The following is a 13,817-nucleotide window of genomic DNA, read 5'->3' on the forward strand; positions in this document are numbered from 1 at the left end:
GTTGTCAGTGCCATGATGTCCTTGAGGAGCAGATTCAATGCATGAGCAGGACAGCCAATGGGTGTGATGTGAGGGTAGGACTCCTCCACTTTAGACCAAGCAGCCTTCATGTTCGCAGCATTGTCTGTCACCAGTGCAAATACCTTCTGTGGTACAAGGTCATTGATGACTGCCGTCAGCTCATCTGCAATGTAGAGACCGGTGTGTCTGCTGTCCCTTGTGTCTGTGCTCTTGTAGAATACTGGTTGAGGGGTGGATGCTGTCGTTAATTATTCCTTGGCCCATGAACATTCGACCACACAGAGGATGATTGCAATACAGTCTGCTTTCTTCTACGATTTGCTTGACCTTCACTTGACTCTGTTGAACTGCATCTATCAAATGAGGAGATAAAGCATGTCTGGTTGGGAATTGGTGAATAGAAGTAGAGGGACTTTGTCAGAGGTTACTTGTTTGTGAGCGCTGAGGGAACTTTATGCACTTGGCCAGATGATTCTGCATCTTTGTTACAAATGTACACAGCTTTTCCTTCTACATTAGCTGCAGTGAAATGTCTCCATCATAGATAGTGCCCGTGGCATTTCCTTGTAAAGATTCGATTTTTTGGGGTAAAAAAAACTAAAGATGAATAGTTAAGCAGTTAGATTAAACAACTCCTTTTTAAGATACATGTTTTAAAATGAAACATGTATGGAAACAGGTGAATTAAAACTCCTCAGTTAGCAGGCTCAAGCAAGCTAAAACCTACATGGTAGCAAAAACTAACTAGCAGAAATTATTTAAACACACTTTTGTGTAGGCTACTATTTAAAAAAATCATATATGTTATATAAAATATATTCACCCCACCCAGTATTGTAATAAAAACTTACAGAAAGCATGTAGTCTTGGCTCAGACAGTGTAGTAGTGTGGGCTCAATAGCATCTCATTAGTATGCAAGATCTTGAGAATCAGACTGTACATGTGATGGAAGAATGCACTGTGCATGCAGAGGGGTTGCAATTCATTGAATTGGGATAGTTTAACCAAAATATGCCACAAGACCTAGAATAGCCTTATGTGTATCCCACAAAAAGGTTCACTGTTATATAAGATAACTTTTTTGATGAATTTAAACAAATGTCCCAAATTCCCAGGCTTAACTTCGCATCGGAAATTTCCCGGAAAGTTTCCGACCTTTGCAACCCTAGTTGCAACACTCACTACCGAGTTCCAAACTGTCTCTGGAAGCAACAGCAGCCAATACCTTTGTCGGCAGCTTCATGAAATGGATTTCCATGGCCGAGCACCCGCACGCACACAAGCCTAAGATCACCATGCACAATCCAAGCGTCGGCTGGAGTGGTGTAAAGCTCGCCACCATTGGACTCTGAGGTAGTGGATATGCGTTCTCTCACGTTTCACCATCTGGCAGTCCGACGGACAAATCTGGGTTTGGCGGATTCCGCAGGAGAACACTACCTGCCACGATTAATAGTGCCAAATGTGAAGTTTGGTGGAGGAGGAATAATGGTCTGGGGTCTCTTTTTCATGGTTTGGACTAGGCCCCTTAGTTCAGTTGAAGGAATTCTTAATGCTACAGCATATAATGACATTCTAGACGAGTCTGTGCTTCAACTTTGTGGCACAGTTTGGGGAAGGCCCTTTCCTGTTTCAGCATGACAATGCCCCCATGCACAAAGCGAGGTCCATACAGAAATGGTTTGTTGAGATTGGTGTGGAAGAACTTGAGTGGCCTGCACAGAGCCCTGACCTCAACCCCATCGAACACCTTCGGGATGAATTGGAACGCCAACTGCGAACCAGGCATAATCGCCCAACCTCACTAATGCTCGTGGCTTAATGGAAGCAAGTCCCTGCAGCAATGTTCCAACATCTAGTGGAAAGCCTTCCCAGAAGAGTAGAGGCTGTTATAGCAGCAAAGGGGGGACCAACTCCATGTTAATGCCTATGATTTTGGGATTAGATTTTCCAGGTGAGCATACTTTTACCACACCTCATTCCTTAGAGATGTTCTTCCATCTGACTGAAACGGTACCATGTCACTGTAATAATACATGTCTAGGCTGCTTACCTCTGAGCTCAGTGAGGATATCAATCTTCTGATCCAGTATCTGCTCTAGCTGAGTGGCGTAGGAGTCCACGTCATAGTCCACCTCCTCAGTAATTTCCAGCAGAACCTTCTCATCCTCCAGCCACCGGATAGACTCCTGCTCACAAAAGACACACATTAACATCTCACCAATAACAGTCATCTCATCTTCCTACTGACAAACAAATGATTCAAATCAATGACTTTGCTCCCATCAAGTCAGTATCACATTAGCTTGAATAAGTGGATGATTTAGAGAATTTCATGGATAGTAGCTCAACAGGACATTCATCTTGCAGATTAATTCAACACAGAGGTGGAACCTCCTAACCATATGTGAAAGGATCTAAGAGGAGCCATCTGTTAATGTGGTCTGACCTGGAAGACAGCTCTGTGGTCCTCCAGCACCTGTTCCTCCATCTCCACCATCTGAGACACAGCCTCATGGAAGTTAAAGAGCTGGGGTGACACCTCCTCCTCCTGGAGACAGACAACAGTCAGAGTAACACACACACACACCAGCATCACCTCTTTTGAATAAATGGCCTCAAGGAAGGAAGAGCTGGGTCTCATGCACAAACTCATGCACACAAACACGTGCGCACACAGACCCACACAGTGAGAAAACCATCTAGGATACAAGCTGAGTGAGCATAAAAGTGCATTAAGAGTGTATTATAAGAGTGTTGCTTACGTTCTGCTCACAGAGCAGTTTGAGGTCGTCTCTCTGGGGGGAGCTGCCCAGGTGGTCCCAGTCATCATCCAGCTGGTCCACCACATGGATGTTGGGAAGGACCCCCTCGGTCACCTGGTTAGCGTCCACCGTCAACTCCTTCACTCTGTGTGTCAATCAACACCATCCTCCGGTCAGCTGACAGTGCTGCACAGCCCAGTTAAATACACTCCACATGATGGGCCTTATTCAGTAGGGACAAACAGTCAGGATATTGCAGATAGAAATGCATTACTTGGATATGACTGTGACTCAGAATATTAAGTCTCGTCAGTTCTATGCAATACATTTGACTGAATGTTTTGGCCCATTGAATAGATACCCAGAAACCATCACAACACCAGTGACACCATGTGCAGCCAATGGGTCCTTCATCTGTGCTCTTATTTGTTGCAACTTGCTTTACAATCCATTTTAAGTTACAGTGATATGGTATCTTTAAAATAAAATGTTTTCTTTTTTCAGTCGATAAAACCGAATTAAGCAATATAAGAATAATCAGTTAATCAAATTCAGAGTGCTAGATTAGTTGTTCCCCACTAAAGCAGCTCTAAATGATGATGCTATAGAACTAGAAGCTGTGTGTTTCAACAGGGCCCTTGCATGTTAGCCATGTTTGGCATGACAATGAGCGACAATGAGTTGGCATGATAGCACAAACGTACGGCCAGGACTGTCTATACTTCTGGCATCTCGTGTATGTTTAATGAGGTGTGACTGAGCTGATATGGTCCCGTACAGCCTAACCTTATTGACTTGTGTCTGACCCACTGACTGACTGGGTGGTGACAGGAATTTCTGTAGCAGTTGGAACAAACACAGGCTGGTCTCACTGCACCTTTGGCAATAATTGCAGGTACTTAGCCAAGGAATTATCCTCTAACTAGCACAGTATAAAATGACAAGTCAAATATTAGGTGTTAACTAATAGGCCTGACTGACTGGTTATGCTACATGACACCATAAACAAAGATTTGGAACCAAATGCCACATCACAAGGAAATGTGATAAAATGCACACACGCACACGTTATTGTCCATAAGAGGATATGAGGAGAACAACAGATTTCACAAGTTAACACAAACTCAGCACAGCAAAAGATGATCGCAGGGCACATGCCAAGGCTGGAGAAAAGGATGAAAGAATGTTTCATGGAGATGGAATAAAAAGGGAAGGAAATGAGGAATAAGACGTGGACAAGTCCTCCAGAGAGACTGGTGAGAACGATGGAACAAAGACCAAAAGAACTGAGTGTGTTGTTTGTATTTTACAACTAATGTATGCATACAGGAAAAGCATGCAGGTAAGTGTATGCTTTGACAACCAAAAAGGTATTTGTATGTGTGTGCACACAATGGGAAGGTGCTTGACCTGCAGGGAGAAGTAGCAAAGTCATCGTACTCATGGGTGGGCGAGAGCTCCGAGAACTCCGAGCGACTTCCACCGCCCTGGGAGAAGGGGATGTCTGAGGGACTGATCCCAAACTCCTTTACTCTGCAGAGCAGAGCACAGCACCAGGCCCAGAGCAGAGGAGCAGGGACCACAAGAGAGAGGGGACGAGGGTGAGGACACACAAAACTAGAGAGAGAAATAGGCATTTTCCTTTCCCCATGAACTGCCTGCCACAGTGGCACTCATTCAGTCTTTCACATGTAGCCTACATCTGATCAAACTGCTGCAGGCAGATATTCCCAATTCAAATACTTGTATGATCATAGAGAGCCCTTTCTTTACATCATTATATCTGCCTATTGAGGCTCAGAAGCATCCTCTACCTATTTCTAAGCACAAAAATGCTGTGTGAACGAGCACAGTGAAGAGCTCAAGGACCATAGAAACCTAAAGGGAGCGTGGTCAAAGAAGAGGTTCCTATATTCCTTTTCTCAGACACTTCTCTGCTGATCACAGATGGAAAGCACAATTGTAGGAGACACAGTTTCCCATGGCCAGCTGTAACACGTGTGCCCACCTGTTAGCGTAGCGTAGCGTGTTGAGGGTGTTCTCACAGGATGTCATGCCAGGAGAGATGGTGGCTATCTGGATAGGACAGAGGTGAGGAGAAACTCAGTGGAGGTAAGGTAAGGCCAGTACAAAGACCAAGTAAGGTGGCCTGTCCTTTGCAGAAAGTGTGTTTACTTAAAAGCTACAGGGTCGAGACCAGTGGTCACCAACCTTTCTGAGTCAAGATCACTTCAAAAACATAAGTCTATGCAACATTAACCAATTAAAAACAGTTCTGTAGCATTGAGGTTCGTAAAGAAGGTTATAGGCCCAACACATTATCACTGCATATTGGCTACGGTTGAATATCCCTGAAAATGATATACTTTTTTTTAGGTAGTCTATATGATCACACCGGTAATAGATCATTTGTTGTATTACTTGTGAGGCACAGCTGAGTGAACATACATTTAAATAATTAGCTTTTTCTTTTTCTGGGCTGATTGATGGTGCCTGCATCTGATGGTCAATCTCAGCAGAGGGAGAGAARAGCAGACTGAGGGTCCGCCTCTCAACATCCCTCCACTCTCCCTTTCCTCCACTGACACTGAKCAAAAAAGGAACACCGTCTTCTAGCTGATAGCGAAACTTGAGTCACACCAAATTATTTCTGCCTCATGCACAAATTGATGTTGTTATTCCTGTGAACAGAGAAAGTGAAATATTCCCAAGCCGCTAATAATAACAAGACAAGCCTATCGATACACTTTCCTTCTCATTCATTACAGCTGCCGTGCTGGTTGTAGCACAAGTGGAAGAACACCCATTAAATGGCTTATGAAAGAGTTGAATAAAAAGTATTGACAGTGCTGAGTAAGAACTTAAACATGAACTCAGTCATAAAAACAGCAGCTCTTTGCTGTATTCATTGACAGTCTGTCTCTAGTCATGGTTTTAAACGTTTTAAGCTCACAGTATCAACTTTGCTTTAGATTTATTTTAAGCCTGCTACGTTATCGCAGACATGGTAATCTGAGACATCCGATTGGCCAGCAGTAGGCCTATAGTGTGCTTGATTTGCTCTCTGGGCCCGACGGGAAGGCAGAGTATGTACCTTCAGATACATGAAATGGTTCAAAATGGGAACACTTCGCCTACCCAGCCAACGGCGCGATACAAATAAATAAAAATAGAAACTCAAGGCTTTATCGTTGTTTTTTWAAGAGAAATGTTTGGCGATCGACTAGGAATACCTTGGTGACCACTGGCCTAGACCATGGGCCAGGTGTCTTAAAAATAGTAATTTTTAAGAAAATCAGAGATGACTGAACCCTATTGCCAGTGAGGAAAGAATTCACCAATTACCAATCCCACTAGCAGTGACTAATGATGAACTCACCATGCATGTGCGGGAGTTCTCCCCTATGAAGGAGTCTCGGAGGACCTGTGTGAGCTTGCTGGCCCTGAATGGAGTGTGTGGTTTGTTCCGTCCCAGCGCCCTGATGCACTCCTGGTAGAGTTAAAGAACGATACAATGAGCTACAGTTTGTCTGCCTGCTGACTGATATACATTCTGAGAGAGATGGGACAGGAAAAATACAGTTGACCATTTCTATAAGATTACGTTATGTCCAACTAAGACTGCTAGTTCTGTTCAACTGGAGGAAAATGCATCTCAGACAGCACACTATCAGAGCTGTATTCATGTCAAATCCTGTAAATCCCTATAAGATTAATAAACTTTTACTTGAACTATCAGACTAAACATCTGCTGACTTTCTACCGAGTGTCCCTGTCAGAATGCTCTGCAGCTGCCCTCTGATCTCTCCCCTCTGACCTTTAGTGCCAGAAGGCTCTTGTTGATCTCAGCTCCCTCCAGGCGTGTCTGGCGGTCAGCACTGGATGTGTCAGCCCCCCTCTCGTTCCCCGCCAGGTCGATCAGGGAGAACTTGCCATGCATCTTCCCCTTCCTCCTCAGAATGATCTGGAACACGGCGTGGCTACGGGACGAGTGGGCGTTGGCCGAGGTCTGCCCTGACGTTCTGAGAGAGAGGGACAGAGAGGGAGAAAGAAAGCAGGAAGGAGAGCATTTAAATGTAACCGTTTATGTCATTAGTTAGGGCAACTGTGGGATGTTGCTACAAATACCTTCCACTCCGTTGCCTTACCTGCAGCTGTTGCCCACTTCTATGAGTTTGAGGACGTTCTCTGTGCATTTGACATCTCTCTCATGCAACCCCACCACCTGCACCTGCTGCTTCCCATCCTCCAGCACCCGGAGCTTAGCCTTACCATTCAGCAGGTCAAACACCTAGAAGACACACACAACAATCAGGTCAAATACCTATACAACCACACACGCAGTCAGGTTAAACAGTCAGGTCCAACACATATAGGACCGCAACTTAAAACCAGTCTGTCAACATAATCACCCACGGGAGCAATAGACCGCTTCCCTTACAGTCCGAGTTAAACACTTACAACCAAGTTCCCTCCATTATTTTGGGGCACTGACCAATTGAGGCCTTGGAAGCAGAAACTTGAACCTTGTGAGAATTCTATGATAGGCCTACATTCCATGAGACTTAAAAAAAATAAAAAATGTTTAACATCATGGACCAAATAGGTCATTGTAAATTGCYTTGTAATGTGTTATATGATGCAAAATAAACTGTGTGGTTCGAGCCCTGAATGCTCATTGGCTGACAGCTGTGGTGTATCAGACCGTATACCATGGGTATACCCTGGGTATACCATGGGACACAGCCCTTAGGTGTGGTATATTGGCCATATATCACAAACCCCCGAGGTGCCTTATTGCTATTATAAACTGGATAACAACATAATTAGAGCAGTATAAATACATTTTTTGTCATACGAGCTGATATACCACGGCTTTCAGCCAACCAGCATTCAGGGCTCGAACCACCCAGTTAATAAAGAGAATTAGACAATGTAGGCTACACTCTGCCTATTAGCTTATATGCAACACGGACCCTTTAATTAAAGACTCAATCTTGCAAAGTTAGATTTGTTTTGGTTTGTTGCATTGAAAAGGGGCTGATAATGTTGATTCGATCACATTAGAGAAAAATGTTGATAGTGAAACTCAATCTCTTGCGTCTTCTGCCCTGGCAGTCCTGGAGGAGATGCGTGGCCACGCACGCGCGCAGCTTAGAAGTAACATTGCCTACAACCAAAACCACAAGTTGATGCTGTATAAACGAGTCATTAATCACTTGCCTTTCCACTGTAGATTTCAAAGAAGGTTGCGTACACCTGAAGATCTAACTTCTTGTAGCAGGGTTTCTTCAACATGACAAACACATCCCGAGCTGCATGAGGACAAAGGGGAAAGAGACTAAGAGAAAGTTTTACAATTGTAATAGGTTCTGAGCATTACAGCACCAACAACAATACTAAGAATCCACTAAGAATCACTTACCAGCTAATGCATAAATCCCTTTAGAACAATCCTGGTTCTTTCCAGAAAAATCTCCACCCATAGTCTGAAACAAAAGATGGCAATATTCACAGTTCTGATTGTGGGTGAAACATAAATTGAAATGAAAATGCAACAACGCTTGTACACATTGAACCTCGATGTCACTGATGTAATGTTATTGTTAAGTTAGTGTTTAATAACTGACATGCATCAGCAGAAGAGGATGAGGAGGCTGGTGTGTGTGCGACTCACATGTGTTTTGCCACTACCAGTCTGTCCATAGGCGAAGCACGTGGCCATGCCCCTCTCAAAGATGGTCTCCACCAGGGGCCTGGCAGTAAACCTGTAGTGGAAACACACAAATCCACTCATCAGTGTGTGTGCATTCACACACACTAGCAAAACACATACTTGCACACATTCCATCACAACAGCCTAACATACACACGCCATCAAAATACATTCTACACACACACAAATCCAATGCAAGCAGTCCTCCTGGATTGAATTCCAGTAAAAACATACAGCTGACACGTCAAACAAAACAGTTGTTTTACTGCAACAACCGACTGCTCTCTGTCTGACCTGTAAACCATTTCATTAGTGGTGCTGTCATCAAAGGCGTAGTCGAAGCGGAAGGTCTGGTTCTCCAGGTAGCGTGTCAGGTCCACCTTCTGCTTGGGCTCATGAACCATCACCACATCCTTACTGGGGATGGTAATCACATCCAGGTCCCTTATAGTCAGCTCTGGAATACACACAGCCATGTTAATGAAAGTATACAGAGAAGATACACTATATACACAAAAGTATGTGGACACCCCTTCAAATTAGCGACTTCAGCTATTTCAGCCACACTCGTTGCTGACAGGTGTATAAAATTGAGCACACAGACGTGCAATCTCCATAGACAAACATTGGCCTTACTGAAGAGTTCAGTGACGTTCAACGTTGCACCGTCATAGGATGCCACCTTTACAACAAGTCAGTTCGTCAAATTTCTGCCCTGCTAGAGCTGCTCCGGTCAACTGTAAGTGCTGTTATTGAGATGTTGAAATGTCTAGGAGAAACAACGGCTCAGCCGCAAATTGGAAGACCACACAAGCTCACAGAACGGGACCGGCGTGTGCTGAAGTGCGTAAAAATATAGTCTGTCCTCGGTTGCAACACTCACTACCAAGTTCCAAACTGCCTCTGGAAGCAACGTCAGCACAAGAACTGTTCGTCGACAGCTTCATGAAACTAACATGCGCAATGCCAAGTGTTGGCTAGAGTGGTGTAAAGCTCGCCGCCATTGGACTCTGGGGCAGTGGAAACGCGTTCTCTTGAGTGATGAATCACGCTTCACCATCTGGCAGTCTGACGGATTAATCTGGGTTTGGCGGATGCAAGGAGAACGCTACCTACCCGAATGCATAGTGCAAACTATAAAGTTTAGCGGAGGAGGAATAATGGTCTGGGGCTGTTTTTCATGGTTTGGACTAGGCCCCTTAGTTCAGGTGAAGGGAAATGTTAATGCTACAGCATACAATGACATTCTAGATGATTCTGTGCTTCCAACTTCGTGGCAACAGTTTGGGGAAGGCACTTTCCTGTTTCAACATGACAATGCCCCTGTGCACAAAGCAAGGTCCATACAGAAATAGTTTGTCGAGATCGGTGTGGAAGAACTTGACTGGCCCGCACAGAGCCCTGATCTCAACTCCATCGAACACCTTTGGGATGAATTGGAAATTCAACTGGGAGCCAGGCCTTATCGGCCAACATCAGTGCCCGACCTTACTAATGCTCTTGTGGCTGAATGTAAGCAAGTCCCCGCAGCAATGTTCCAACATCTAGTGAAAAGCCTTCCCAGAAGAGTGGAGGCTGTTATAGCAACAAAGGGGGGGACCAACTCCATATGAATGCCCATGATATTGGAATGATGTTCAGACGAGCAGGTGTCAACATACTTTTGGTCATGTAGTGTAGTTTCCCTGATTACAGGCCATAAGAAAATACCTGAACATGACTGATTATGACCGTCCAAAAGCTCATAGGTCAACTCGTGACTGGTTCCTCATTATGATTAAAGGCTCTGTTGGATGTCCTCCTTACCTTTCTTGTTGAGTGGACGTTTCCTCACACAAACACATATTCTGTGCTCTTCAATCTGACAAAATAAAAACACACATTGATCAGGCCATTGTATTGGGACAGAGGTAGAGAAAGCAGGGAGAGGGAGAGAGAGCAGGGTGTTGTCTGTACTCACCAGATCTGTGGTGGACAGCGGCCGGTAGTCCAGACTGGCACGGAAGTCTCTGATCATATACAGGATCTCATAGTTAGGGACAGTGGTGTCCACCTCCTGAGAACGGTTATGTTAGGTCACTGTTCGATTTATACTTGAATTCAATTAGCAAGTTATTATCACTAAAGAAAATGTGTTCAATGACTAACATGGCTATAGTGACTCAATTAAATATGTGAGTCAATTATCTTATTTTATCCTCATTTTAAAAACCCAGATATTAGAGAAGAGATGGTGGGGCAGAGGATGGAAGGAGGAGAGTAAACCTGTACCTGTGCCTTCTTCTCCCTCAGCTCCTGTTGCTGTATCCGTCGTCTCTCTCTCTTCTCCTGCAGTTTCTCCACTTCCTTCACACAGTTGGACTTCCTCCTCGCTGCCAGGAAACCCCGGCAAAGGAACAGGAAGTCACAAACGCTGCCTTTCACACTCAACCTTTCTGAAAGGGATCTCTTCCTCTGCTGGTGTTTCCCTACTATAGGGTTGTCCAGACAGAGTGGTGCCTGGCTGGGGACTGGGCCTAGCTAGCATACAGAGGAACAGCAACTTTATACAGGCCTGAGGGCAGGCTACAGCAGCTGGCACAAACCTTACCCTGGTAACCCTTCTATTCCTATTACACTACTATTACAATACACTACTATAGGGCTCTTGACCAACCACTGATCCAACAACAGTCAAATGCTGACTGGGAAAGCAGAGATATGAGTACATAGGGGACTTCAGTCTAGGTTCCTCAAAAGTTACATAAATCCTGCATCACATGTGATGCATCACATCACCTCATTTCTACCAGCATGACACATATGCAACCAGAAGATTAAAAAAATTAAAAATAATAATACATTTAAAAAACGAAAAAACAGTTAGTACCATTTAGAAACCCAATTCATAATTTGAAAATCCTATTATAAGAGAGAGGAGAGTATAAAGTGAGTGTCAGTAGCCCATTTCCACCAGACCCCAAGATATCCAGCTGAGCAGCATACAGCCCCATCTGAAGGCCTGCAGGCTCGTCATTCAGAGCAGAGAGCGGTGATTAATAATCTGCAGTAATCTGGGGGAGCAGGGCCAGGTCAGAACCAGAGCCAGGCTGGCCAGCAGGAAATAGAGAGAGAGAGCTACGAGGATGTCTCTCTCTGTCTCTGATTCCATTGGTGGGGGGGAGCCCCCATCACGGCTTTGAATATAGCGGAAGCCTTTTAGGCGAGTAATAATCACAAACTAAAGGTTCTCCAAAGGAAAGCCACAGGCCTCTAAGATAACATTAAGCATTGGAGTGGTTGGGAGAGTTGATACATACAAAGCTGTCCAAACTCCTTTCTGCTTAGCTGATGCAATGACGCTTCTGTGACACACATGTGATCGACAAAACATAGAAAATCAGGAACATCAAGTCTTTTGGTCAAATGTTATCGTAACAAATACACGACATGAAATGGAATAACAAATAATATTTCCGGGGAATGCTTAGGATGGTGAAAATGACAGAACATTCAGATTTCCGGAATGAGTAAATATGTCAAAATGTAACTCCTAGATAGATGGATATAGCCGTGATGTTCCTACCGTTGGCTAACTGTTGGGCTGTCTGGGCCTGAGTGGGCTGGGCTGGCTGCTGGGCGGGAGGAGGAGGAGGGGAAGGCTCTAGCTGCTGGGGTGGAGCTGGTCTGGACCGGGTCGACACCACTGTGGAACCCACAACACAGAGAGTTATCAAGAGGGCCTGTTTCAAGTGAATTAAGCGACATGGTACCCATGAACATTTCAAGACAATGTTCAACTGTCAATGATCAAAACAAGTACACAAACACCTCTGTTATCCCTGGACGGAGTGCCATTCTTAGTGGGCGCTATTGTTCGCCGGTTCTGCTAAGGAACACAAAAGAGGGAGATAAGATAAATGCATTGACAAAAATAATTGAAGCCATGAGGATTAAACCATAATCATGGTTTACGAAATGATTTTACCCAGCAGATCACTAGAACACAACACTGAAGAATACAACACTTCTCACTCCCATGACTGCAAAATAAGGGTTATAAAAATGGACAAATATTGAGAATCAGATTACTGGAGCTTCCTTTGTTCGCATCTGTTCTGTGTTTTTTTTTGCCACTCCAGCAGTGGGCCTCTGAGGCCACACACTGCACCATAGGCAATATATCCGGTTCTATATCTATGCACTACACAGGCAGACTTCACCCTGCGGTAGTTATACTAGCATTCCATAACTAAACTAAATTCCGTCGCKTGAAGCGCTCACCTTGGTGATCTTGTTGACCTTCACAGAGGTGGGCGTTGGTGGGGGCGGGGTCTCTGGGCTGGGGGCGATCTCCTCTTCTGGGGCCACATCTGGGTTTAGTGCAAATATACTCTCAAAGTCAATCTGGACAGAGAGAAGAGTGTGTCACTGTAATTGTACCTAACCCATACAGTCGCTCCTGAACAATTCCACTAGTCCCTTCTCTTTGCCCTTCTTGTGTGTGTCTGTGTGTGGTGTGGCAATAAATGTGTTAACTGTACATCTCCTACTATTCATCATTACCACACCTTCTAACAGAGGCCACAACCAATTGGTGCCCTTTTTAATGGTTCTTCGAGCCATACTTTTCAAGTCAATATTCAACAGATCTAACACAATATACTCCACACATCAATATGCAGAAGAGATGAGGTGCAAATATACTCAGTTAATATGTACCTTATATGTTAGTATATGGAGAGCAGAGAGGTATATCCGTGTAGCTCAGAGGAGCAGAGAGCAGTAGGACAAATCTGTATTCAACAGCAAAGCTCAGGAAATATGACTGCTGTAAGGCTCTCTAAACTCATGTATATTCAGGGCAGAGAGTGATGTCTGGCAGAACTGTAGAACATGCAGAAGGATTGTGTAATCTCCAAAACTGTAGAATGTCTTCAGATGCATTATTCATAGGGCTCAATATGCCTAAGAGCTGAGCGGACGCCGGCTGTCGTGCTAAGCTACTAGCTAGGCTTGTTTACCTCTTTCCCTTTGGTGTCTCCATTTTCTATCCACTCCACGGTGACGCTCTCGTTGTCTTCATTCAACGACGTGACCAAGGCTTGGTGTATTCGTCCTGTAACAAAACAGGTGTGGTTGTTCATTATCTGACAAACACCCACAGCACAGAGAAGTTGGAAGACTAAAGGGGAGTTCTCTGAAAGGTAACAAATTAGTTATTTCCTTAAAACTGTTGCACAGTACTGTCCTAACTCTGGCCTACACTACTCACAGTGCACTACAGCCATTAGGGATGACTGACTGCATGACACATCTTTATCGTAAGGGCGGG

The 13,817-nt window shown here is 44.5% G+C and overlaps 1 protein-coding gene across 8 annotated transcripts in view; it reads right to left on the reverse strand.

The window, feature by feature from the left end:
• The window catches only part of LOC111957711 (kinesin-like protein KIF2A), a 33,501-nt gene that overhangs the window by 3,972 nt on the left and 15,712 nt on the right, over positions 1 to 13,817 (reverse strand). Inside the window, exons 2-21 of one of the 8 annotated variants that reach the window (XM_023978659.2) lie at positions 13,507 to 13,601; positions 12,767 to 12,889; positions 12,314 to 12,368; positions 12,069 to 12,188; positions 11,803 to 11,847; positions 10,775 to 10,875; positions 10,464 to 10,559; positions 10,310 to 10,364; positions 8,798 to 8,960; positions 8,465 to 8,555; positions 8,213 to 8,276; positions 8,011 to 8,102; positions 6,936 to 7,078; positions 6,605 to 6,809; positions 6,167 to 6,277; positions 4,796 to 4,863; positions 4,198 to 4,320; positions 2,788 to 2,932; positions 2,472 to 2,573; positions 2,076 to 2,211 (exon numbers count right to left, since the gene is read on the reverse strand). In XM_023978659.2, coding sequence (XP_023834427.1) covers positions 2,076 to 2,211; positions 2,472 to 2,573; positions 2,788 to 2,932; positions 4,198 to 4,320; positions 4,796 to 4,863; positions 6,167 to 6,277; positions 6,605 to 6,809; positions 6,936 to 7,078; positions 8,011 to 8,102; positions 8,213 to 8,276; positions 8,465 to 8,555; positions 8,798 to 8,960; positions 10,310 to 10,364; positions 10,464 to 10,559; positions 10,775 to 10,875; positions 11,803 to 11,847; positions 12,069 to 12,188; positions 12,314 to 12,368; positions 12,767 to 12,889; positions 13,507 to 13,601 — 2,133 coding nt within the window. Of the gene's footprint in view, positions 1 to 2,075; positions 2,212 to 2,471; positions 2,574 to 2,787; positions 2,933 to 4,197; positions 4,321 to 4,795; positions 4,864 to 6,166; positions 6,278 to 6,604; positions 6,810 to 6,935; positions 7,079 to 8,010; positions 8,103 to 8,212; positions 8,277 to 8,464; positions 8,556 to 8,797; positions 8,961 to 10,309; positions 10,365 to 10,463; positions 10,560 to 10,774; positions 10,876 to 11,802; positions 11,848 to 12,068; positions 12,189 to 12,313; positions 12,372 to 12,766; positions 12,890 to 13,506; positions 13,602 to 13,817 lie in introns of all 8 variants that reach the window. The other 7 variants (XM_023978660.2, XM_023978658.2, XM_070436858.1 and 4 more) reach the window with 7 other exon arrangements.

This window comes from Salvelinus sp. IW2-2015, linkage group LG33 (assembly GCF_002910315.2).
Source record: "Salvelinus sp. IW2-2015 linkage group LG33, ASM291031v2, whole genome shotgun sequence".
In the NCBI taxonomy this organism is placed as follows: domain Eukaryota; kingdom Metazoa; phylum Chordata; class Actinopteri; order Salmoniformes; family Salmonidae; genus Salvelinus; species Salvelinus sp. IW2-2015.